The 26,154-nt window shown below is 45.6% G+C and overlaps 3 protein-coding genes across 4 annotated transcripts; 1 reads left to right on the top strand and 2 right to left on the bottom strand.

The window, feature by feature from the left end:
- The first annotated feature begins 555 nt into the window (after nt 1–555).
- LOC106610533 (uncharacterized) lies at nt 556–11,485 on the top strand. Of its 2 annotated transcripts, none has more exons than XM_082974103.1 (5): nt 556–1,925; nt 3,263–3,660; nt 6,771–6,835; nt 7,249–7,406; nt 7,688–11,485. In XM_082974103.1, exons 1-5 carry the CDS (start codon nt 1,682–1,684, stop codon nt 10,609–10,611), a joined length of 3,789 nt encoding a protein of 1,262 aa, XP_082830229.1. In that variant the 5' UTR covers nt 556–1,681; the 3' UTR covers nt 10,612–11,485. The 2 variants fall into 2 exon arrangements, with proteins under 2 accessions (XP_082830229.1, XP_014065396.3); XM_014209921.3 differs by lacking the exon at nt 556–1,925 and adding an exon at nt 2,124–2,652.
- Nucleotides 11,486–14,936: 3,451 nt separating this feature from the next.
- LOC106597059 (equilibrative nucleobase transporter 1) lies at nt 14,937–23,123 on the bottom strand. The gene is made up of 13 exons (XM_082974104.1): nt 22,777–23,123; nt 21,101–22,185; nt 19,787–19,916; nt 19,166–19,212; nt 18,431–18,507; nt 17,791–17,883; nt 17,354–17,493; nt 16,818–16,969; nt 16,540–16,683; nt 16,340–16,447; nt 15,899–16,085; nt 15,509–15,632; nt 14,937–15,251 (listed from the first exon to the last, which is right to left on the bottom strand). Exons 2-13 carry the CDS (start codon nt 21,291–21,293, stop codon nt 15,111–15,113), a joined length of 1,536 nt encoding a protein of 511 aa, XP_082830230.1. The 5' UTR covers nt 21,294–22,185; nt 22,777–23,123; the 3' UTR covers nt 14,937–15,110.
- Nucleotides 23,124–23,458: 335 nt separating this feature from the next.
- LOC106610535 (uncharacterized) lies at nt 23,459–26,111 on the bottom strand. Its single transcript, XM_014209923.3, has 4 exons — nt 25,634–26,111; nt 25,439–25,542; nt 25,057–25,162; nt 23,459–24,599 (listed from the first exon to the last, which is right to left on the bottom strand). The coding sequence occupies exons 1-4, from the start codon at nt 25,917–25,919 to the stop codon at nt 23,722–23,724; spliced, it is 1,374 nt and encodes a 457-aa protein (XP_014065398.3). The 5' UTR covers nt 25,920–26,111; the 3' UTR covers nt 23,459–23,721.
- Between the last annotated feature and the right edge of the window lie 43 nt (nt 26,112–26,154).

Here is a 26,154-nt window from a genome sequence, read left to right as displayed (position 1 = left end):
GGGCAGGCATTTATTTCAAGTACAGAGGAAAGTTGGGGAAGGGAGAACTGCAGGAAGGGACAGAAGAGAGGAGGCTATATTTACAAGATTAAGGGTGGGACACAGTCAGTTGAATAAGACCTTACATGTGATAGGAAAGCTTCCAACAGGAAAATGTGAGTATTGCCAGGAAACAGAGACAGTGGAGCATGTATTGATACAGTGTGGACATTATTGGAGGGAAAGAGAGAGAGAGGATGAGATCTAGTATGAGGGAGAAGGGGATACAGGAAATTAGTTTAAAGAGTATATTGAGTAGAACGTCATTAGATATAGTCTCAAATATTTTATATATTTTTTAAGAGCAACGGGACTGGCAGGTAGGATTTAGTTTCTCCCTGTCTCTGGCCCACACTCCAGTACAGTAGGTGGCTGTAATGCACCATAACGTTGGTCGCCAACCGCCTATAAACCGCACCGAAGAAGAAGTTCAACTGGTGCCTAGCCAAACTCGGCTAGTTGAACCGAACGAGTGCGCTCATATAGTCTTTTAAAAAAGACCTTCGCTTGAAAACCGAGAAGAAAGCGGCAATAGTAATGTTTGTCCATTTTGAGACGCCGTAACCTGTACGTCCTCAAAATAGTCAGACATGAATCTAACATAACTCAAGAAATCTGTCATTCATTTTGATGTTTTTACATCTAACTAAGATGTATAGTGCAGTATTTTTCAATGAAAAAAAGTGTATGAAAACGAGTCGTCTCTCGTTGGACGACAACAAAGACCTTATTGTAGTGTCCTACTGTTGACCAATAACCGAGGAAGGGGTGTACATAGACTTCGGCTCTGAACTTCACCTTGCCACCAGAAAATGTTTTGCGTGCCCGAACATCCGAAAAACCATCGCCGACGTCCAAAACGTCGCCATAATATAAGCACGAACTCTTCCGAACGGTTTCGGCTGAGAAGCGTGCGGACTCCTTGGTTATTATTATTATAGGCTATTGTCAGCCGTGAAAATGGGTATTGTCTCTAAACCTGAAGTCAAAGCCGCAGTTTGGGTGCATTTTGGTTTTAAGCCAAACGGCAAAGGAGAGCCTCATACTCTTGATGAGGCCGTTTGCAGGTTATGTCGGATTGTTTGTGTCAAACGTGGAAACACGAGTAATCTAAAACATCCAACTGTTTTTCTGAGTTTCTATTGGCAATGGATACTACTACTCTGATCCATCATGTGAGTCTGCTCTGCTGTAAGTCATTTGCACTGGCATAGGAATTCAAACTTTGAATGTAGATTTCAAACGTTTTAGAATTGTAGGCTTCGATGTGTTTTTCCCCATGACTAAATTACCCAGTGTAGATTTCTCTCTCAATTTCACTCACTTCAATGCTGTACATTTCGCATAGGCCAGTGGTATACCACGACAATCTCTGTAGAGTTGTCTTCCTACATTTCCATGCAGCCCATCCATAGTACTCGATATTTACATACTTGTATAAACATTTTTCTCCGTTTTTTTTAAAAATAACTGTACATTTGGTGACCGTTGCAAAATTGAGCCCGGTATATCGAGTACACGCATGCCACGCCGGGGTAGGTTACTGGGCGGTCAGTAGAACGAGCGCACCCAGATTGAAGGACCAGCCCTCAACGGAGTGTAGGCTACTGCTACACGTAGATTATAATGGTCGGTCGTGAGAATGGATCTTGTCTCTAAACCCAAAGTCAAATCCGCAATTTGGGTGCATTTTGGTTTTAAACCAAACGAGAAAGGAGAGCCTCAGAATATTGATGAGGCGGTTTGCCGGTTATGCCGGAGGATTGTTTTTGTCAAAGGAGGAAACACGAGCAATCTAAGACATCACCTGCGACTACGACACCCTGATATATTTTCTGAGTTTATATCGGCAACGTCTGGGCATGGGTACTATTTTGAGCCATCAGGTGAGTCTACATTGAAACGTTTTTAGAATTGTAGCCTATGCTTTTTTTGGGACATATTATTGTCGATTTTTTTCTCTCTCTTTCACTCGCTGTCATGCATGATGTGCATTATATACAACTCAATACTTGAAGATGATTTGCTAACGCACCAAAACGCCTGAATATGATTGGTCATCCAGCGATGTCAGTCAAACTCTATCCTCGATGCGAAAGAAGTATCGGATATCGCCATTAAGGGTCACTGATATCGTACACATTAACTTGTTGTTCGTCGGATATGTTGCTGAATTTGTTGGCAATTAATTAAGTAAAATATACAGACGCGGTATATTCTGTAAACATTCTAAATTGGTAACTATTGTGTGTAAATCGATAACCGTTTATGATTTCATCATCGGTAGGCCTAATCTTTAGGCTATATCGAGGTATCCAGGTAAACCTATGTCACTGTGCTAACTGGCACATTTTAGTCATTGAACGATGGATCTTGTCTCAAAGAAAAGAGCTACATCCACAGTCTGGGTTCATTTTGGTGTAAAACCAAATGATAAAGGGGAGCCTGAAAATAAGGACGAGGCCATTTGTCGGTTGTGCCGAAGGATAGTTCCGTGCAAAACTGGGAGCCCGACCAACCTGAGATCACATTTAAGGGTTCACCACCCTGATGTGTTTTATCAACTCGTGTATGGTGGTGTTGGAGCCTCCATGCGTCAATCAGAGACATCAGGTGTGTAATAAGCAAGTTATTTGCGCCGTGTGTGTTGGGAATTGACAGGGACCTCACCATACGATATTATCACGATACATAGGTGCCAATATGATATGTATTGCGATTCCATATGTATTGCGATTTGATATTGTGATTCAATGTCCAAACATATTGCTCACTGTCTGCTGCAAATGTGCAAGAGAGCGCCATGAACAGGAGTTTTGATCAGTCATGGAAAGTCCTGAAATAAATAAGCGCTGATGTTTTGCTCATAATTTTTTTTAAACATGGAGAACAAGCTATGAAGAAAAAATACTGGAGTTTTGGTGCAGGTACAACTGACTAGCTCAAAAAAATATTGCGCTATTGTAAAAAAAGAAAAGAAATTGCGATATATCGTCAAATAATATCTCTATATTTAACTGTATATATTTTCCCCCCCTTAGTGTGTGTAAGAGAGGGAAAGAGGCTGCAGTCTGCTTACTCATATTCTATTTATTTTAAATGTATACTTGAGATTTGGGGGAAGAGAACAGAGGTGTCCTACTGCCAGCCTAATTCCGGTGTGCATTTTCCTCCATCCACAGTCCAGGCAGATTCTCCTAATTCCCTCTCCACCTCTACCCAGGTTCAGAACAGAGTCAACACTACAACAACGACAACGGTTCCCAAGGCAACTTCGGCAGTGGCCATGGTAACTTCGGCAGTGGCCATGGTAACTTCGGCAGTGGCCATGGTAACTTCGGCAGTGGCCACGGTAATGACAGACTGCTTCACTTCATCCCAGACACGGTGGTCTGCGGTGAGCCATGGTTGGAGGGCGGTGACCCCCGTGCGGTGGGTTCCATCCCCCCATGCCTCAGCCTGCGGAGATGGGGCAGTGGGCCTGTGCCTGGGGGGTCAGCGGAGGAGGAAGAGGCGGGGGTGTTTGCCAAGACCCTGTCACTGCATCAGGGGTGGACGTTTGGACCCTTCGTGGGAGAGTTGACCCGCGGCCCTCTGAGTTGCCTCAAATACGCCTGGGCTGTGAGTATGGACAGATGGCTATTAGCCTGGGCTGTCAGTATGGACAGATGGATATTAGCCTGGGCTGTGAGTATGGACAGATGGATATTAGCCTGGGCTGTGAGTATGGACAGATGGATATTAGCCTGGGCTGTCAGTATGGGCAGATGGATATTAGCCTGGGCTGTCAGTATGGGCAGATGGATATTAGCCTGGGCTGTCAGTATGGGCAGATGGATATTAGCCTGGGCTGTCAGTATGGACAGATGGATATTAGCCTGGGCTGTCAGTATGGACAGATGGATATTAGCCTGGGCTGTCAGTATGGACAGATGGATATTAGCCTGGGCTGTCAGTATGGACAGATGGATATTAGCCTGGGCTGTGAGTATGGACAGATGGATATTAGCCTGGGCTGTGAGTATGGACAGATGGATATTAGCCTGGGCTGTGAGTATGGACAGATCAATATTAGCCTGGGCTGTCAGTATGGACAGATGGATATTAGCCTGGGCTGTCAGTATGGACAGATGGATATTAGCCTGGGCTGTCAGTATGGACAGATGGATATTAGCCTGGGCTGTCAGTATGGACAGATGGATATTAGCCTGGGCTGTCAGTATGGACAGATGGCTATTAGCCTGGGCTGTCAGTATGGACAGATGGCTATTAGCCTGGGCTGTCAGTATGGACAGATGGCTATTAGCCTGGGCTGTCAGTATGGACAGATGGCTATTAGCCTGGGCTGTCAGTATGGACAGATGGCTATTAGCCTGGGCTGTCAGTATGGACAGATGGCTATTAGCCTGGGCTGTCAGTATGGACAGATGGATATTAGCCTGGGCTGTCAGTATGGACAGATGGATATTAGCCTGGGCTGTGAGTATGGACAGATGGATATTAGCCTGATCCACCATCCTGTCTAAATCACTGTGTAGAATAGGTAAGCGGTGTAACTGAATATTGAAGCGAACCTGGTTTATAAGCGCGGATATCTACTCTGCTGCTTCAGCATGCTTTTGTGGCACAGTCGATGGCACGCTGGGCTTCTGGCCAGAAGGTTGAGGGTTCGAGCCACACTCCCTGCCGGTTTTATTACAATATGGAAGCTGTGTAACAGAATATGTTCATGGCCTTCATAAAGTATTCATACCCCTAGATTTAGTCGACATTTTGTTGTTATAGCTTGAAATCAAATAATACCCCATAATGACAAAGTGAAAACATGTTTTTAGACATTTTATCAATGTATTGAAAATGAAATACAGAAATATTCACACCCCTGAGTAGAAGAAAATTTGGCAGTGATTACAGCAGAGTCTTTCTGGGTAAGTCTCTAAAAGCTTTCCACACATGAATTGTGCAACATTTGCCCATACTTTTTTTCAAAATTCTTCAAGCTCTGTGAAATTGTTTGTTGATCATTGCTAGACAACTATTTTCAGGCCTTGCCATAGATTTTGCAGTTTGGGGGACGTTAAAATGTTTTGCTCACGTGTGTGGGGAGTGTATGAACGTGGGTACACAGACCCACAAGCCACTGCAACCCCTCAGGATGAATTCCCTGCTATAAAATATGGAGAATGGTACTCAGTAATGTGTTGTATTGAATTTGCCCCAACATAACATGTTGTGTTCAGGACTAAAAGTTAATTACTTTGCCACATTTTATGAAGTATTACTTTAGTGCCTTGTTGCAAACAGGATGCATGTTTTGGAATATTTTTATTCTGTACATGCGTCATTCTTTTTACTCTGTCAATTAGGTTAGTATTGTGGAGTAACTACAATGTTGTTGATCCATCTTCAGTTTTCTCCTATACTCAGTGTTCTATCACAGCCATTAAACTCTGTATTTGTTTTTAAAGTTACCATTTGCCTCATGGGAAATCCCTGAGCGGTTTCCTTCCTCTCCAGTAACTGAGTTAAGAAGGACGCCTATATCTTTGTAGTGACTGGGTGTATTGATACACCATCCAAAGTGTAATTAATAACTTCACCATGCTCAAAGGGATATTCAATGTCTGCTGTTTTTATTTTAACCTATTTACCAATAGTTGCCCGTCGCGAGGCATTGGAAAATCTTCCTGGACTTTGTGGTTGAATCGGTGGTTGAAATTCACTGCTTGAATGAGGGACCTTACATATATTAATGTGTGGGGTACAGAGATGAGGTAGTCATTTAAAAATCATGTTGAACACTTATTGCACACAGTGAGTCCATTCAGCTTATTATGTGACTTATTAAGCACATTTTTACTCCTGAATTGTAGGCTTGCCATAAGGTTGAATATGTATTGACTCAAGACAGTTCAGCTCTAATTTGATATTAATTTGTAAAAATGTCTAAACATAATTCGACTTTGACATTATGGGGTATTGTGTGTAGGCCAGTGATGACAACATCTCCATTTAATCCATTTTAAATTCATTTTAGAAAATGACAACGGGTGTGAATACTTTCTGAAAGCGTTGTAAGCTGTGTAACAGAATATGGAAGCTGTGTAACAGAATAGTATTTTTTTTTTTACAATTATTTAACTAGGCAAGTCAGTCACGAACAAATTCTTATTTACAATGACGGCCTACCGGGGAACAGTGGGTTAACTGCCTTGTTCAGGGGCAGAACGACAGAGTTTTACCTTGTCAGCTTGGGGATTCGTTCCAGCAACCAAATGACGTTGGAAGCGGCTTATGGTAGAGAAATTAACATTCAATTATCTGGCAACAGCTCTGCTGGACATTCCAGCAGTCAGCATGCCAATTGCACGCTCCATCACCTTGAGACATCTGATAACAATTGTCCCCAGCACAAGCTGCACCTGTGTAGTGATCATGCTGTTTAATTAGGTTATTGATATGCCAGACCTGTCAGCTGGATGGATTATGTTGAAAAAGGAGAAATGCATGCTAACAGGGATGTAAACACATTTTTTTTGAAATAACCTTTTTGTGAGTATTGAACATTTCTGGGATCTTTTATTTCAGCTCATGAAACATGGGACCAACACATGTTGCGTTTACATTTTGTTCAGTATGGTCTTGATAGATAAACACTGTAAACTAGATGCAAATGTGGTCAGTTTGGTCTACAAATCAGCTAATAGTTGATTCTCTTCTCTTGTTCCCAGATCAAAGAAAATGATTCCTACTACTTCGTAGATGCCTCGGATGAAAACAAATCAAACTGGATGAGGTGAGAAGTTATGTTTGAAACAATGTCTGCATTTAGTCTTTCAGGTTGTTAGCGATCTGTTTAACCTTTTTCAATTCCAACATGTATTCCTTTAGTGATCTTATTAGTTAACCCAATGAATATAACAATGTCATTTATTTAGTAATTTATGTTTCTCATGTCCAAACAGACATCCCTACTTCATATTTATCTCATCTATTTGAATATCATCTATAGTCAAGATATACATTTAGGGCTTGTTTCCAGGACATAGATTAAGCCTAGTCCTGGACTAAAAAGCAAGATCAATGGAGATTCTCCATTGAGAATACTTTTTAGTCCAGGATTAGACTTAATCTGTGTCTGGGGAAACCGCTCCATTGGCTATGCAATGTTAATTTCACTGCATTGTTATGCCTCCCATCCCTGTTCAGGTATGTAGCGTGTGCTGCCTGCGAGGAAGAACACAACCTGACGGTGTTCCAGTACCGCGGTCAGATCTTCTACAGGGTCTCCCAGCCCATCCCTGAGGGGACAGAACTCAAGGTCTGGATTGGCCAGGAGTACGCTGCCATGCTGGGTCTAGGGATAGGTACGTTTTGTGATTGGGAGTTCTAGCGCAACAGAATGAATGTTATTAGGTGCTATGAACTGGTATAATATTATTTATTACTTGATAACAATTGGAGTTTCCTAGTATTCATCCCATGTGACGGAGAAGTATGTTTTTGGGTAATAATTATGGAATTACGTTGTTATCTTGTAGTAAAAGGTAGCTGATCAGGGAGCTGCAAAATAAAGCATTACCTATATTTTGACTCACACAAACACTGTTATTAAACACAATATTCTCTCTCTTACTGTCACTCACAGGTGAGAACATCAAGTGTGAATTCGGGGACAAGGAAATCCTACTGCGAATCTTCCGTGACATCCAGGTCGTGCCAGTGGGCGGAACTAGCAGTCTCCCAGACATCAATGGCTCTTACAGCTGGTCAGACAACAGCCAATCAGGGAGCCCCCTGCCAGTCATCAGTGATGTCAGTAGCGGGTTACAGACTGATACCACTGACCCCACCCCTGTCCTCAACCCACCTCAAAACACCAATCAGACGGGACTGGCAACAACCGTGAAGTACGACTTTGTAAAGGGTGCTGAGATACTGTTGAGCCCCTCTCAGCCCAACAGCCCCGTATGGGAGTTCTTTGGGTTTGAGCCGGACCCCAACGGCCAGCCGCTGGACAAGGACAAAGTCATGTGCAAGCTGTGTGGTCAACACGTGGACTACAGTGCTACTGTCACCCACCTGGAGAACCACCTGGTCCAGATGCACCATATGAAGCGCCGGGACGTCATCAAGGATGGCAACAAGCCCTGGGTTTCGTCCTCACGCTTCAGGCCTTACCACAGTACGGGTGGCAGAGCACCTCGTTCTAGCAGCCCCTCAACCCACAGAACCACCAACAACTACAGTAATGAGGACTGGACTTGGAGTGGGAACGGCAGTTCAGCAGTGACCGATACTGTAACAGCGGGTTTGACCGCTACACCGGGACAGAGAACGCTCTCTAACTTCCTGACCAATCAAACCACCACAGCCATCACTAACTTCCTCATCAAAGACTTGTTGCCCCCAGATACAGTGGAGGGGGAGGGCTTCAAGCAGCTGATCCAGAACCTGCTGCCATCCTGCCAGGAGATTCCTTCAGCTTCTCTACTGGAGGAGGTGCTGAGGGATGTCCACACCAAGGGAAGAAAGAACTGGGCCAAGCTGCTGACCAACAGCACTGGGTTTAATGAGGATGACACTTCCAAGCCAAATATTCCAGTTCAATTCAAACCCAGCTCCTCAACAAGAAAAGCTGCCCGTTTCTGCTCACAGACCCAGAACCAAGTATCTCACCACGTAGCTGTTAGTGCTGACGTGTGGTGTCATGACTGGCAGGGAGACCAGGAGAGATACGCCACTGTTTGGGCCCATTTCATCAACGCTGACTTCACTTCCCATAACCTGGCTTTGGCCACGCAGCGTCTGGGTGAGACAGGAACTGGGGATATGGATCTGAGCATGGTCGAGGCTACAGTGAGGTCCATGGCTCAGGAGTGGGACATCTCTCAGCCCATTTTCATCCTGCTTGGGGGCGACGAGATGGAAAAGACGAAGGTAGGTCCGAAGAAGAGAGAGAGAACTGTAGAAGGGGTTGGCGGAGGTGCCCGTCCCCACCACCCGAACTCCACCACATTCCTGGAGATGGAGGACTCCATATCCTCTGATGATCTCTCAGGTCTGGAACGAGCGATCGAACGAGCCAACTCCACCAGCGAGGAGTCCCACTCTCCACCCATACCTTGTTTCTTCACAGCTGTTCAGAGCTGCATAGAGGAAGTCATGGGTCATTCCATCATCTCAAAGACCCTCAGTGTATTCCAACACCTTCTCTACAGCCTCTTCTCCCTCCATGATAAAGACATGGTAACTCTTCACCCAGCCAGGAAACTGATCTCAGTCCTACAGAAGCAGGAGACGGCTGAGCTGAAGGCTTGGGCCTATGGGAAACCAGGCTGGAATGGGCTTTACAGTGTGGTTAAGACGCTCCTCCGCTATCAAAACATGATCTCTGAGACACTAAAACAAATAGACAGTGAGATCCAAACTGGACAAGACACAGGAAGTCCCACTGACTTGGATTCAGGGGCGACTGCCGCTTTGAAAACCGCTGACAAACATGGCACAAACTCCACTTCCGCTGCCTGTGCTAACTCTGACACCACCGACAGCTCCAACTCATCGGTACCCGTCCCTCCCAAGCGATCTGACTGGAAGGTGTTGGAGGATCTCTCCTCCATGCTGAAACCCCTTGACGTGGCGTGCCGTACCCTGGCCAAGGAACCGTTCCCCAGGCTCTCGCTGGTCAAGCCCATCCTCACCGGCCTGCTCGACCGACATTTCGCCCCCCACCCCCGCCATCGCAACGACTCCACCATCTTGAAGGAACTCAAAAAGAAGATAAGGTGGGGCCTTTCCTGCCGGTACAACGACCCCCAGATCAACCAGGTGTTGTGTGTAGCGTGCGCCCTCGACCCCCAGTTTCACGGCCTGGGCTTCATGGACGTCAGGGAGCAGGCGACCACCTTCGCCTGGCTGAAGAAAGAAGCGGTCCGGATCGTAGAGGAGGACCGGAGGAGGGCCGATGCAGCATCTCCAGGGGGCAAGAAGAGGAAGAAGAGGGGATCCTCCTCAACCACCTCATCCTCAGGAGATATGGAGGGAGACGTCCTGAGAAGAAGCAAAAGGCTGAAGGAGATCACCCCGGTCAGTTTCAAAGAGAGAACCGAGAGTGATTCAGACGAGGAAGCCACCGGTAGCTCTGTGAACGACGACAGTGAGACTGATAACATGGAGCTGAAACTGGAGCCCGCCTCCCAGCAGACCGGCATGGAGTTCCTTCTAGGGGACCTATTCGGCTCCCAGTCCCAGAACAAGCAGCCCTCAGTGGAAGAGACAGTGGACATTGAGCTGTCTGTCTTCAGAGCAGAGAAGGGGGCCACCCTGGGCGTGGAGCCTTTACAGTGGTGGAAGGCTAGATCAGGACAGCTCCCCCTGCTGGCCAAAGTGGCACGCGCCTACCTGGCTGCCCCGGCTGTCGCAGGCAGTGCCGTCCAGATGTTCCTGCAGGATGGAGGAGGGGTGATACAGAGGAAGAGAACCAATATTCCTCCAGAGGGCCTTGACCAGATGCTGTTTCTGCACCATAACGGTCTGACCACGACCACACAGGGTTACACAACGGTCTGAAAGGATGAACACAACTTGCTGACTGTCACTCAATACATTTAACTATGGGGCTTCTCTCTCTCTCCAAGTTGATGAGATGGACTTTGTGAAGACTATCACTCAATCTCTGAAACTCGAAAGACTTTCCTTTCTTGGTTAAATTGTTGGACTGTTAAACATGTTACTGTTGTGTGTTTTCAGTATGTAGATCGAAACTAAATTCAGAGAGAAGTCCCTTTTCGGTTAGTGCCTTATCATTCTTTGAACTGTTTGCATAACTACTGTACACATGTATTGTTTAAGTAAAAAAATATGTTTTACTGTTTAAGCTAGTTTACCGTCCGAAGTCTGATGGGACTCCTACTTCTGAAACTATTCATTTCAGTTTTAGGAAAACTCTACTCATTTTTTACATTTCAGAATTTTATAGATGCGTAATTGGTTAACCAACAAGGTTGAATTTTCATAGTGTCTGTAGGATTCATTTACTTCTCTGAGAATAACACTATATGAAATATATTGCAGCTGAAACAAACAAATGAAGATTTATTGGTTCTGTGGAGGAAATCAGACTTAACATACACAGTGGATTATGTCAAAGCTGTACACCTAACAAGAAATTGAACATGTGTAACTTTTATACTCTTAACTGTTTAATCAAATGTTCCAAGTCTTAAATGTTAGAATAGTAAACTAACACATTTGTAATCCTAAACGTGTCCACATAATCAGTTCTTCATCCTGTAGAAGGTTGTGTTTGCATGTTAGAATGACTGTTCTTTATGAAAGGAACTTGAAGTATATCTGATCAGTTTGTATGGTCATACAAATAGCATTTATCACTGTGTACATTCTTACTGTCAATGGCTTTTGGCAGTAAACTTTGTTTTAGAGAGATGTTTCAATGGGTCTTTTCATTGACACTCATCAGGGTTTACTTCAGCCAACTGTTAGCGTGGAGGAGTAGCCATGGGTGAATTCATTAGTTAAACGCTGTAGCAAAACATTTTGCAACTAAAACGGTCCCTCCCTGTCCCTATTCTATATATAATTTATTTAACAAAAAAAAAACATTTGCTTCTATTTGGTCTTCACCTGGGAGTTACTGGTGCTGCCATAGTTGTGATGTCATTGCTGGTCTGGAGGTGACTGGTGCTGCTACAGGTGAGACTTGTCACTAGAGGTTTTGCTAAGGGATTTACTAGTGTTACTATGGGTTTGGATACTATACTGCTGCTACTGGTCTGGCTATGGGTGTTGCTGTGGATGATACCACAGGCATGTAAACTAGTCACAGAGGGTGTTGCTGTTTCACTGTTTGGCCTGTAGATGGTGCTGTGACTCTACAAGTTGTGAACCTCACTGCAGGTGCTTGGAACAAGGTCAGAGGCTGTCCCACTCCCTGGTTGGCTACAATCATAAAAACAGGCCTGGGACTTGTTCTTCCTGCTGACCCGGACACACGCTGCATTCTAACAGTTCCTAGACCTGTATTCCCTGCTACAGCACTCCCCGGCCCTGACACAAGCTGCAGTCTAACTGGTCCTAGACCTGTTCTTGCTGCTACAGCACTCCCTGGTGCTGACAAGCTGCGTTCTAACAACTGGTCCTAGACCTGTATTCCCTGCTAAAGCACTCCCCGGCCCTGACAAGCTGTGGTTTAACAACTGGTCCTAGACCTGTTTTTCCTGCTACAGCACTCCCTGACACAAGCTGGTGTCTATGGAGTGTACTACTAGACACTGGCAGAAGTAGTCTATAAGACAGGAACACGTTTTCTTCTTTCAACACCAAACTCTGCTCTGACTTCTTCATTGTGATCCTCGTTCTGCTGTAACTGTCTGTGTCTCTGACTCCGTCTCTCCTCGTCACAGATGTGGTTATCCAGTTGGTTCAGACCTGTAAAACTAACCCGACACAGGTTACACCTGAACCAAGGCGGTTTGGGTTTGACCTGTCCTAGTCTTCGCCTCCAATCCAGATGACAGTTCAACTTTGACCCGGGGGGGATGGACGGTTCGACGCCGTGCTCAACATTAAGGTGTCTTTCCTTGGTGAACACCCGCAGGCACATGGAACACTCGTGGCGCGTCTTCCTGGACTTGGGCTCTGCAACGTGGGTACGGCAGTGGAGGGTGAGGCGGTCGGGACAGACGTAGGGCGTGTCCTCCGAGTGGAGCTTCAGGTGATGGGGGTGTCTTGTTGCAGTCCTCACAGGTGATGGGGGTGTCTTGTTGCAGTCCTCACAGGTGATGGGGGTGTCTTGTTGCAGTCCTCACAGGTGATGGGGGTGTCTTGTTGCAGTCCTCACAGGTGATGGGGGTGTCTTGTTGCAGTCCTCACAGGTGATGGGGGTGTCTTGTTGCAGTCCTCACAGGTGATGGGGGTGTCTTGTTGCAGTCCTCACAGGTGATGGGGGTGTCTTGTTGCAGTCCTCACAGGTGATGGGGGTGTCTTGTTGCAGTCCTCACAGGTGATGGGGGTGTCTTGAAGGTCTTGTTCTAGTCCTTACAGGCGTGGTCACAGTCCTCCATGTGGTGGACCAAATACAGGGAACAATGTTAGTTTTTTTTAGGCCGCCCATTTAGCTAAGCTCATTCTCAATGGCAGTCCTTTTATACGGTAATATTTTAATTTAAAAAACAACCATTCTCAAAGCAGATCTCTAGTATACCTTTGTGTAGTATTGTGAAGAGTAATTACAGGAGTCTGCATCTCTCCTACACTTCCCCAAACCCTTATGAACAGTGTTTCCTACCTACATGTATACTGACAGCAAAACCAGGGACCAGTCCTGTTAACTTTACTGACCTTGTGGTTATGCAGAATCCTGGCTGTCCTGAAGGCGTTGGGACACTTCTCACACAGGAAGGGCCTTGTCACCAGCTGAAGACTCAGATCATGCACTGTTCTGAAGTTCTTCTCACACTGGGTACACGGGCGAGGTTGCTCACTCAGGTGGCACAGGGCATGCGCCTTCATCACACTGGCGGTCGCAAACGTCTTCTCACAGTACGGGCACGGAAATGGCTGCTCTCACGTGTGCGGCGACCGCCGTGGCGTTGGAGAAGTATTTGCCTCAGTGCGAGCACATGTACGGCTTGGGCCTGTCCTCTTGGTGGGTGAGCATGTGTTGCTTGCGTCCGTTGGAACGGAAGAAGGTGCGCGGGCAGGCAGAGGCCTCCCCCCTTGGTGTAGTAGTTTGTGTTAGATTCCTGTCGGCCAAATAAAAACAGAATGTGTAGGTTGGCACTCAGAGTAGCTAGTTCCAAAGAACTCACTCTTGCCACAAGCTGAAAGCACGTTTTGCTACGTCTACCCAGTACCTACCTGTCTGTGGAAGGTCTTGTTACAGTCGGAGCAGGAGTAAGGCTTCTCTCCAGTGTGGACACGTGCAGGCATCATCCTCCTGTCCTGAACATATGGCCACAGGCTGCATGTGTGGAGGGGTGTGGTGGAAGCTTGATCCACTGCCACAGTATGACGGATCTGGGTCTGCTTTGGTATCACTGTGGTCTACATGTGACCTGTTGTTGTTGGAAGTAAGGCAAGCGTCAACATTGGCAATAACTTGAACCGATTTTTATCTCCTGACTTGTTATGGGCTACATTTCATAAATTAACCCCCAAACTTGATCAAATGACCTCTACTGTGTGTTAGATTGCAATCAATTATACAGCAGTAAGCTACACACATATTGGACAATAATTTGTATGTTATATTGATTCAGTGTGTGTGGAATGAACTACCTGTGTCTGTGCCATCGTTGTCGAAACTGACATCTTCATTTTCAGCTTTTTCCGCCGCTAACTGGAGTACTCTGCTCTCTCCGTTCTCGGTACTGGACCTTTCACGGTAAGAATAACGTCGGCGACCTGACTTTTCGACAGCTTGGCTCTCCGCCATTAACGTTTTTTGCAGAGAACCCATACAATGAGCCAACGGCACTTCCGAGATGGACAGAAATAAAGCCACGACTTCCTCTGTTGACATATGTAAAGATGAGTTGTTGTTTCTGAAGTTGTGTAAAACTAGATCGCATCAGACGATTACTTCATCTACCGTTCGTCTCGGAATAATATTGTAGTTAAACGTGGTTTCCTTCATTTCTAAAGCTGTTGTGAAACTCGGGATATTGGGTGTACCTCGGCAGTTTCAACTCTGCCTACACGAGACACAAACCTTTTTATACCAATCTTTATCAGGCTAAATTGATATGTGATCGCCAACTGGTTTGTTTTGGACTGCGTGACTCAATTTGACCGGAAACCAGTTTGTTTTCAATGACAACTTCCGGCGTGACGTACTCTGCCATGACCTATTACGCTTAAATCAGGACACAATAATGGATAATCATTTTTATTGACAACTATCCAACAAAACATACTGATGGAATATATGGGATTACTGTAAAACATAAGTAGAAAAAAGCTTTTTATTATTTTACATATTCCCTTTAAACAATTAGAAATAAGACAATTCCTGTTTCCCTTGGCTCAGGACCCTCATGTAATGTCCCCTACATTTTGGCCTCAGCCAATGTGATGGCAGCACCGCCGGCCATATCCTCCCTCTGATTGGTCAGTTTCCTGCAGTGGTAGAAGATGTTGATTGGATGGATGAAGGCCAGCAAAGTGAGGAGAGTCAGAGCGATGTTCACCTGAGGAGGAAAGACGACAAAGCCAGCCCTTTTGAGAGAGCAGCCTTAACCTTACATGTCTGCAAAGTAGGCCAACTGCAAGTTACACGGTTATTATGTTATGAGCTGTGAGGTTCAACAAAGACATTTCAATATTTACTTTTTGGCAAGTACAGTACATCTACTAATCTCGTCCACCCTGCCGGCTCTCTCGCGATAGAAACTGAGCCTGGGGAGGTTAGTCATCTAGTGAGCGTATGTTCGTATGACCCACTCACATAGAAGGGGTCTCCACCTAGAGCTCCTTTGACCAGGGCGAAACAGGGGTACTGCAGCAGTGACACCACGGCAGACAGAGACATCACCAAACCATACAGCTTCCCAAAGTGGACCCCAGGAAAACTGGTGAGAGAGGGCAGGGAGGAGAAAAGAAAGGAGAGCCAGGCATCAACTGAGGGAAGTATGAATGAGTAGCACTCAGTCACCTTCCTTTATTGTAAACTTTAGTCTTTGAACTGTATTTTCACATTTTAAAATGTCAAGTCTATTTATTTTTTGAGTCCCTTGTTCCTTCTATAATCGACCTTTTTATTTCCTTCCTGTCAGATCTCACTATTAATCTGCCACTCTGCCCCCAATATCTGTCTCTTTATCCCTCTTTCACTCACGCGATGCTGACGAAGGCTGCGTTGCCTCCGTAGAGGAAGGAGCGGTTGAGGACCTGCAGGATGAAGGTGAGGTACTGGAGAGGGAGGAGAGGAGAGGAGGCGCAGATGGAGAAGAGGAGGCACTGGAGGGAGGTGAGGAAGAGGGAGAGAGAGGAGGAGCGCAGGTCTGCCTCCTTATCTGTTTCTCCTATAGAGGGAGGAGGTGAGAGAAAGGTTGGGTGAGGATGATGATGATGGACACACACACACCAGAAACATGGCCATGCTCATTAGGCATGAAATAGGATTAAAACATATATATTCTAGACTGAAACAGAAGGTAGGCCTACTACCTTAACAAATAAGGATACCCATTTTTGTCTTTAATTGCTTAACATTTTGCTACTTTGTGCTCTATTGAACACCATCCTGTTGTTACTAAGCTAGAGCCATGTCACTCACCTGGAGCCAGAGGCTTCCCCTTGTGTCTGTCCATGATGAGGCCGTTCCAGGGAGCACAGAGGACCCCACACAGCTGGGTGAAGGCAAAGGCATTGGTGTACTGACTCACTGAAAGAGAGAGAGAGAGAGAAGGGGAGAGAGAGTATTTAGATTCATTCAGTGATCCTATGCTTTGGTGTGTGTGCATGCGTGTGGTTTACCCAGGGCTGAGTCGTTGTCGGCCAGCCGGTTGAGCATGGGGTTCAGTGTTCCGATGAAGAGGTAGTGTCTCAGCTGCATGACAGACAGCCACACCAGATGCCACAGGAAGAACCCCGACTGCACACAGCTCCTGAAACTGGCCACTGAGAGTGTGTGTGTGTGTGTGTGTGTGTGTGTGTGTGAGAGAGCGAGCGAGAGAGAGGAAAAACATTTGAGTCAACAAAATGCACCTTCCATTCCCCAGCCAGATTAAAGATTGTAGTTGGCCAAACGACACCTTTCCCGGAGTCTTCCGACTGCTGCCCATCATCAGGCTGTAGGGGCATGTCGTCGGTCTCAGCTGGCCCCTCCCCCTCCGGTGTCCTCCCCGTCTCTCGCGTCTTCTCAGACTCCTCGACGTTGTAGCTGTTGGACTTTCCAGGGCTTACGCTGTTGAAAAGGAGGCATCAGGGTATCATCAAATATGTTTTGTCATTGAGACAAACCTAACAAATCAATACCATTTGTTAAATGCCAAACAAAAATAATTATTAATGATTTAATTTCGTTTTGCATTTATCTATGAACATGTACAGGACTTTTTCCTGCCCAAGTAATCTGACAAGGAAACACTCCATGGTCTGGAAAACCCCCAGGCGAGTTGTAGTTCTCTCAGGTGACAACTACAACCCCCATACATACTATGGAATGATGTATCATAGGGCCTGGTCAGATTAATACTGTCGTATGTGTGGGAGTTGTAGTTCTGACCCGTAGGTGAAGCCCTCAGGGAGTGGGTAGGTGGTGTGGGTGGGAGTTGGATGTAGTTCTCACCCATAGGTGAAGCCCTCGGGGAGTGGGTAGGGAATGTGGGTGTTGGGCATGAGGAAGAACGTCCTGAGGAGGTGGATGACACTGCAGACGGAGAGAATGAGGAAGGAGGAGCGGAGGGAGACCCCTCCTTCATGCATCACCTGAGACGGAGGGAAAGACGCACGGAGGGAGGGAGAGATGGATAAGCAGAGCCACCAATGGATAGCTATTAGATGACCATGACTACATATAATACAAATAATAATCAATATATGGGATATCTACAATATATACAAATATAATCATTATATGGGATATATCTACAATATATAATCAAATTCATCTGTTTTATACACTTGGCCTTTTTAAGGCAGTTATCTAGTAACCTGACAAGCAGAACATTTTTCTCTCAGAGGCCTCTGTCCTGTAGGCTACAGTATGTGTGAGTTCTGTGATACCTTGATGATGAGGAAGACAGCGGAGGAAGAGTCGAAGGCTCCATTATAGAGAGTGATGATGGTGGAACGATGGGAGCCAAACAAGTTCCCAACCTATAGTAGCGAACAACAGTTCAACAAGTGTGGACATTCGTCCAAGAAGAATACATCCATCCATATAGTACACAGTAGAAATACAGTATCCATATAGTACACAGTATAAATACAGTATCCATATAGTACACAGTATAAATACAGTATCCATTTAGTATACAGTAGAAATACAGTATCCATTTAGTATACTGTATCCATATAGTACACAGTAGAAATACAGTATCCATTTAGTATACAGTAGAAATATAGTATCCATATAGTACACAGTAGAAATACAGTATCCATATAGTACACAATAGATATACAGTATCCATTTAGTATACAGTATAAATACAGTATACAGTATAAATACAGTATCCATATAGTATACAGTAGAAATACAGTATCCATATAGTATACAGTAGAAATACAGTATTTACTGAATAAATATCAGTTTTATGTGTCAGACAAAATAGTGTGTGACACACCTGTTACACAGATGTAATGAATACTGTTTGTACTGTCTGGAACTGTGTTGAAACTGAGGAGTCATGGCATGCTGCTGTACCTGTATGTTTGTGATGAGGAACAATATACCTCCCACTGCGATGAAGGACAGGGCTGGGAACAGCAGCATGGACAGAGCTATTAGAGAGAGGGAGAGAGACACAGAGACAGCATAGGCCAAGTTCAATCTCTACTCATCCAACATCCTACACTAGGAATGTGCTCTTCCTAATGCTTTTGCAGGGTCCCCGTCCCCAGTCCACCTGGTCGTACTGCTGCTCCAGTTTCTGCTGGTCTGCCTAACGTGCTACCTTATCCTGGACCTGCTGTTTCAACCCTCTCTCTCGACCTCTGAATGCTCGGCTATGAAAAGCCAACTGACATTTACTCCTGAGGTGCTGACCTGTTGCACCCTCTATAGACACTGTGATTATTATTTGATCCTGCTGGTCATCTATGAACGTTCGAACATCTTGAAGAACGATCTGGCCTTAATGGCCATGTACTCTTCTAATTTCCACCGGGAACAGCCAGAGCCTGGTTCCTCTCTAGGTTTCTTCCTAGGTTCCTGCCTTTCTAGGGAGTTTTTCCTAGCCACCGTGCTTCTACATCTGCATTGCTTGCTGTTCGGGGTTTTAGGCTGGGTTTCCTTACAAGCCCTTTGTGACATCTGCTGATGTAAATAGGGCTTTATAAATACATTTGATTGATTGTCTTTGTTCATTTATCAAATACACAAATATCAAGAGCTGTTCTGATTGAATAACAGCCGTTCTACTGTAGAGTCTATGTATACCTGAACTGGAGAAGGCAACCATCAGTGTACCAGTGGTGTAGAGACATCTGAGGGAAACACAGAGCAGATAGATAAAGAGGTGCCACACAGTGGGTTACGGTCTGTTAAACTTTAGTCGGTGACACATTTCTCAGTGGGTCAGAAGACAACCTCAATAAACCTGTAGAACTTAGATTAAAATATGCATACACATTCTACAAAAACAATGACTGAGTAAACCAGGAATGGACCCTCACCTTCCCACCCCCTTTTGACTCAGTGACACTCTCTCTCTCTCTCTCTCTCTCTCTCTCTCTCTCTCTCTCTCTCTCTCTCTCTCTCTCTCTCTCTCTCTCTCTCTCTCTCTCTCTCTCTCTCTCTCTCATCTAGGCATAAACGTACTAAAGAATTGTAATTAATTGACTATGTGTAAATAGACTCTGCGGATGTCCTGGAAATACTGGTCAGAGGTCAGGACCTAGTTATATTCTTTAAATGTTGACATTGTAAGAATTATTTGCAATGGATATGCCATATATCACATTGTATATGGGTATATCACCATCCTTACCTGACCAGGGCAGGAAAAATTCTGGGCCTTAGCAATGAAGCCTGGATTTCTGTAGTTGAAAAAAGACTCACATTCCCAGAAGCCTCGTTGCCATGGTGCCGAAGCGGTCGAAGATGAATCCGTTGGGAAGCGTGAGGAAGTTGTTCATAAAGGAGGTGACGGTGAAGACCAGGGAGAACTGTTCATCCTGTCCACTACAGTCTGAGAGATGGAGGGATGGGAGAGCGAGAGAGAGAGAGAGATGGAGGGATGGGAGAGAGATTAGGGATGATGAAGACCAGGGAGAACTGTTCATCCTGTCCACTACAGTCTGAGAGAGAGAGATGGAGGGATGGGGAGAGAGAGAGAGAGAGAGAGATGGAGGGATGGGGAGAGAGAGAACTGTTCATCCTGTCCACTACAGTCTGAGAGAAAGAGATGGAGGGATGGGGAGAGAGAGAGAGAGAGAGATGGATGGGGAGAGAGAGAGAGATGGAGGGATAGAGAGAGAGATGGAGGGATGGGGAGAGAGAGAGAGAGAGATGGAGGGATGGGGAGAGAGAGAACTGTTCATCCTGTCCACTACAGTCTGAGAGAGAGAGATGGAGGGATGGGGAGAGAGAGAGAGAGAGAGAGAGAGAGGGAGATGGATGGGGAGAGAGAGAGAGATGGAGGGATAGAGAGAGAGATGGAGGGATGGGAGAGAGAGAGAGAGATGGAGGGATGGGGGAGAGAGAGAGAGAGAGAGGGAGGGATGGGAGAGCGAGAGAGAGAGGGAGGGATGGATGGGAGAGAGATTAGGGATGATGAAGACAAGGGAGAACTGTTCAACCTGTCCACTACAGTCTGAGAGAGAGAGATGGAGGGATGGGGAGAGAGAGAGAGAGAGAGAGAGAGAGAGAGAGAGAGAGAGAGATGGAGGGATGGGAGAGAGATTAGGGATGATGAAGACAAGGGAGAACTGTTCAACCTGTCCACTACAGTCTGAGAGAGAGAGATGGAGGGATGGGGAGAGAGAGAGAGAGAGAGAGAGAGAGAGATGGAGGGATTGGGAGAGAGAGAGAGAGAGAGAGAGAGGGAGGGATGGATGGGAGAGAGATTAGGGATGATGAAGACAAGGGAGAACTGTTCAACCTGTCCACTACAGTCAGAGAGAGAGAGATGGAGGGATGAGGAGAGATAGCGTGGGGGAGAGAGAGCGTGGGGAGGGGGGATGGGGCAGAGAGAGAGATGAATACAGAAAGAGAGGAATACAGAGAGAGATAGAGAGGGGGAGAAAGATAGAAGTAGAGATCCAGGTCCTTCAGTTTTCTAGTATGAACTCCTCAGATGTGCTTCATATTCTATTCCAATCTATACTATTCTATTCTATGTCATATTGAACTGAATAGCATTGAACTACTCACCTGTTTCCACTGTATTGTTGGGTCCAGTAGTCAGATTGACACAGAGGTCAGTGAAGTATTCGTCTGTCTTCAGGACGAAGACCAGCGATGCCCAGCCGAAGACCACGCCGGCGAAACACAGACACTCCACCAGTCCTGTGGCCAGGGTCAGCCTGTAGCGCAACCCCACCCCTCCCCCCTCGCATCCCAGCATCCTCGCTGATTAACGGACTGACTGCCTGACTGGCTGACTAGCTACCTGCCTGGCTGACTGAGTACTTGCTCTGACTGGCTTGCTGGCTGACCGACTGATAGCTACCTACCTGGCTGACTGACTCCCTGCTCTGACTCTGGCTGGCTGCCTGTTTAACTGTCACTCAAAGGACTGTTCTTGTTGTCTTATTAATGTGAGGTTAATGGGTGACTGTATTCAAAGAGACCCCTTTTCTAACCTCTGACTTTTCTATACGCCCTCCCTCACTCTTTCTCTGCCTCGCTCTTTCTCTCCCTCGCTCTCTCCCTCTTTCCTTAATATCCCTCTTGATACTTGCTTTGAGTGTTTGAGAGCGACTGGCTGAAAAGTATCTGTATCACTAGAAAGAAGTGCTGGGTGGGAGAGATAAGGTGTGGCATTCCAATTCAAACTGCACTTATCAGAAAATATACTGGTTAACTCCCCTTCTTTTCAATCAATGGCTGTTAGAGATAACACGTTTTATGACAGGGTTCAAACACCTAAGACTTGAAATGGTAGTGGTGGCCATAGTAGAAATAATAGCAGTAGAATTTGAGTTCATAGCACACCAACATGAGTTGTCATAATAGTAGGCCTAGTGGTTAAACCCAGGAGGAGTGTGGACGTTTCTCAACCTGCAGTGGAAACTGATGAATGATTGCTCAAATAGCCCCTCTGTCTGCAGATGTGTTTCTCTTCCTCTTTCTTTCTAACTTCCTCTCCTTTCAGCCCTTCCTTTTGTTCTACTTTGTGTTTATTTCCCTCTCTTTTCTTCAGTGTGTAACTCATGACTTTTGTTCATTCCTTTGTTGCCATTTCATAAATGATCCTGTCATCTGCTTTGAGAGAGAGGCTATTGTTCATCTTCCCCCTAAAATATACAAGTGAAGAGGCATCACAACACGTGTCAGGTGTAATAATGCAGTAACAATTAATAATCATACATAGTGCCCATCAAACACTTTAAGGATAAATCATTATAATACAAGGTCGGAAATCGGAATAATACAGCCTAGGGACTATGGCTACGGTCTAATGCGTAATAAATCCGCTAATGGTATGAGAATGCGTACTGAGCTGTTGCCTACATTGCAGTGCGGAAGACTACAACAGATACAGTACACTCGCCCTATAACGGTAATCCACATTAGATTAGCTACAGACTAATCTGCCATGCGGTCATTGCATTACTGTGTTTTCTTTGCGCGCAATCTGTAGTATGGTGCCAAAACGCCTCAAAATAGACAGTAAAATAGTTCGGTTATAGCGGGACGTTGGCCAGTGTACGACACCGTGCTGTCATAAAACAATAAAAACATGTATGGCTATGGTAGAGCAACTTTTATGACAATATTTACACTGGCCACAGTCCAACCATGCAGCAATAATCATAAATCGTACGCTATGAAAACTATGCCATAGCCTATACATTCAGATATTAGCCTATATACCAGCCACTCACCTTGTTTAATGATCCCACTTAGTTTAATGTCGATCCTCTTGTTGATTTGTGGTGGAACGCTAAACAGAGACTACGCGCAGGCGCCGCGATGTGCCTGTCCATTCGCGGTCTGTCTTTCCACCTGCACGCGACGCAAACGTTGGCCAGGCATTGGGGACTAGGCTAAATGGCCATGTTGGAACCATGGTCATGGACCAAAATATATCTGAGTGGTGAGTTGTCTCCAGTTGCTTATATCTAATTATAAACTGGGTGGTAGAGCCCTGAGTGCTAATGGTATATCATACCCCATGGTATATCAGATATATACCAGGGGTATGACAAAACATGTATTTTTCCTGTTCTAATTACACTTGTAACCAGTTTATAATAGCAATAAGGCACCTCGGGGGTTTGTAGTATATGACCAATATACCACGGCTAAGGGCTGTGTCCAGACACTCCATGTTGTGTTGTGCTTAAGAACAGCCCTTAGCCTTGGCCATATACCACACCCCCTCAGGCCTTATTACTTAAATATATACTCTAAAAGTAGGCCTAGCTACTGACAGCTGTGTGGGATTTCTGATGATAATGTAATTAATTGTAAAATGGAAATACAAACTTGGAATATGATTTGACAGCAATAATAAAATACATCTTCTGGAATGAAAAAGTAACTTGACCAATGAAAGCAGCCATCTCAACCATCAGCATTTTACTCAGAAACTGCCTAGCAACACAGCAGGCGACAATAAAGGCCAATCCACAGAACAGATGTCTACTGTATGTATTGAACTCTTGAATTTATGTGGAATCACCCTTTTTAAAACTGGTCCAAGTCTTTCCACATAAAACTTTAGATCATATGTAAAACAAGAAGTCAATTACGTCACACACACACATCAATTACGTCACACACACACACACACACACACACACACACACACACACAGGGCACTTCCATCACGTGTGTGTCTTCATGTGAGCTCGGAGGTGTGCGCCATGGGAGAAGTGGCGTCCACATAGTGCGCAGGCGAAGGGTCGGACCCCCGTGTGCAGCAGTTCATGCCTCCTCAGGTGACTGGGTCTGATGAAGCTCCGCCCACACACGGAGCAGTGATGCGTCCTCTCTCTCGTGTGGTTGAGGGCATGCCGCTTAAGGCAGCTGATGTAGGGGAAACCCTTCCCACAATGTTTGCAGACGAACCTCCCCTCCTTCTCTTTACTGAGGGGAGCTCGAGTTCTGACAGTCCCACCATTTCCTCTTTGGTCTCCATGGTGACCAGGCATGACGGTGACGGAGTGTTTCCCCGGGAACGATGCGTAATCGTCTGTGGTCGTTGTCGAGGAGGAAGTGTGTTCTTGTAGTTGGTTTTCTGACGAGTAGGTGAAAAATAGACCAGAGGTGTCTGTGTAGCCACCGTACCCCAGGTTCAGTGCTGCATACTCGGGGTACGTTTGGCCCAGATCCCCCTGGTCGACCTCCAGGCCTGGTTCTCCTCCCGGTAGTGGGTTGAGGTCTGGACATGGGCTCTCTGGCTCCCTCTTGAGGCGGATCTCCTCCACTACTACAGGCTGGTCCAGGTCCAGGCAGTGAGAGCTGCTACTGAGGTCATGTTCCAGAGTTCCATGTTCCAGTTCTAAGTGTTCTATAGTTCTATATTCCAGTTCTAGGTGTTCCATAGTTCTATGTTCCACTTCTAAGTTGTGTTCCATAGAGTCAGTGAGTTCATCTCTACCCCCTGGTGTGGTACTCTGGAACCCCCAGTCCTCCTCAAAACGGCTCTGATCAGTGGGATGCGGTTGCCGGGCGACCAGTGAAGTGGTGGAATGCTCAGGAGCTTACATGCAGGAGAGGGGACAACACAGAATAGAGAACAGAAGGCAATGTCATCATCATCATCATCACTATCACCACCACCACCACCACCATCATGTAATATTGCATTTTGCTGGCTGGATATTTGAACTTAGCCTCCCTCCCTTCATTTAAGTTCTTTCCTTCTCTCTCAGTAGCCAGGTTTCCATACCATATCACATGACTCCAAAGTTTACCTCGATAATGACGGTTATAATATCAATATTTGCGCATAGAGGCGTTTCAATCTCCATTTCTCGCATAATTCATTTTACAGACAAAACGGTCCCACCGTGTCGAATGAACAAATGATCTGTTGGCATTTAGAAAATTGTACCGAAACTTCCTGTTTCTATCACAGCTGTCGTGATAAAAAAAATGTTCGGTATGACTTTCCTTGTATAAAAACTGTGGATGGAAACGTGGTTTGTCTCTCTCACCGTTCATCCTCAGTTCATTTGGAGCACCACATTCCCCTGGGCCGTCCTCCTCCAGTCTCTCTTGTTTGATGGTAACTGGTTCAGCCGTCCTGTCTGTTACAGTGGTCTGTGAACGGACAGACGGGACATACGGTGATAGTGTGATCAATGCATTGTTAATGGGAGGCGAATTACATATACACTTACTTGTACGTATGCCTGTGAAATGCATTAATACTTTTATCCTATACTTATCCTATTCTAGCCTATTATAGAGAATGTTTTATCAGTCCTTATTATTATACCATATAATTCAGCTGAAAATAATATCAATGCCATGCCAACGATTAACTATTTTACTGCTGATAAAACAAAAAAGTGTAATGTGTAGCGGTTACACTACCTCGTCCGTCCTTAGTCCTACCCGCGCCGCGGGTCCATTACTCCACCCGCTGCTGCATCCCTGCTGCGTAAAGACTCGGTCGGGCTTTTGTTCTCTGTTGGTTTCTGCATGGAAAGAGAAGGGGCCACATTACTTCATTTTCGACTGTCGATTTAAAAGCACCAAGCATTTAAAATGAAATATATAAACACGTACGGGGCGTGTGGTGCGGTAGGGAACCCCCGTTCCAAAGTCTCTCGCGCAGCACAGTGCCAACTCCGTCCCCGACGTGTTCAATCGTAGATGTCCTTTTCCGGTGCCGGTTTTCAACTACTTTCAGCTTTTTCATCAGGATTTCGTTATCGTGTTTTTTCCGTGACAGTTCCCCTCGTAAAAACGCGGAGTACTCGTCCACTAGTTTGGTTATCTCCGCCATGGCGGCGGTGGATAGAGCTTCCATGATGGACGACAACTGCGTCTGAAACATTACGGTCTCCGACATTCTAGCTAGAATAGCCTAGCTAGCTAGATATTGATAATGGCAATCTTTAAAGGGAAAAATTACGATGTTGATTTTTAATATGTTTAAACACTGTGGCCTGTAAGTGGACACTTGGTTGGGTAGTTTAAACCCCAGATCATAGCGGTTTACAAATCCCTGTTCCTGTGTCTACAATAATAACAATGCAACATGACGTGATGACGTCTCATTCAATTTACCGTAAGTACATGAGAGA

The sequence above is a fragment of the Salmo salar genome, chromosome 04, assembly GCF_965601325.2.
Source record: "Salmo salar chromosome 04, fSalSal1, whole genome shotgun sequence".
NCBI lineage: Eukaryota > Metazoa > Chordata > Actinopteri > Salmoniformes > Salmonidae > Salmo > Salmo salar.
The sequence above is the reverse complement of the archived record's forward strand: the minus strand, read 5'-3'. Positions and strand labels throughout refer to the sequence as shown.

Bases quoted from the DNA above. Each gene is read 5' to 3' on its own strand.
- LOC106610533 (XM_014209921.3), top strand. From the start codon at position 2,406: ATGGATCTTGTCTCAAAGAAAAGAGCTACATCCACAGTCTGGGTTCAT. The intron at 2,653-3,262 runs GTGTGTAATAAG...ACCTCTACCCAG, and splicing joins GCGTCAATCAGAGACATCAG to GTTCAGAACAGAGTCAACAC. The intron at 3,661-6,770 runs GTGAGTATGGAC...TCTTGTTCCCAG, and splicing joins GCCTCAAATACGCCTGGGCT to ATCAAAGAAAATGATTCCTA.
- LOC106597059 (XM_082974104.1), bottom strand. From the start codon at position 21,293: ATGCTGGGATGCGAGGGGGGAGGGGTGGGGTTGCGCTACAGGCTGACC. The intron at 19,213-19,786 runs GTGAGTCTTTTT...TGTTTCCCTCAG, and splicing joins GCAACGAGGCTTCTGGGAAT to ATGTCTCTACACCACTGGTA. The intron at 16,684-16,817 runs GTGTCGTTTGGC...ACACACTCTCAG, and splicing joins GTCGGAAGACTCCGGGAAAG to TGGCCAGTTTCAGGAGCTGT.
- LOC106610535 (XM_014209923.3), bottom strand. From the start codon at position 25,919: ATGTCGGAGACCGTAATGTTTCAGACGCAGTTGTCGTCCATCATGGAA. The intron at 25,163-25,438 runs GTAGTGTAACCG...GTCCGTTCACAG, and splicing joins TAGGACTAAGGACGGACGAG to ACCACTGTAACAGACAGGAC. The intron at 24,600-25,056 runs GTGAGAGAGACA...CCTGCATGTAAG, and splicing joins AAATGAACTGAGGATGAACG to CTCCTGAGCATTCCACCACT.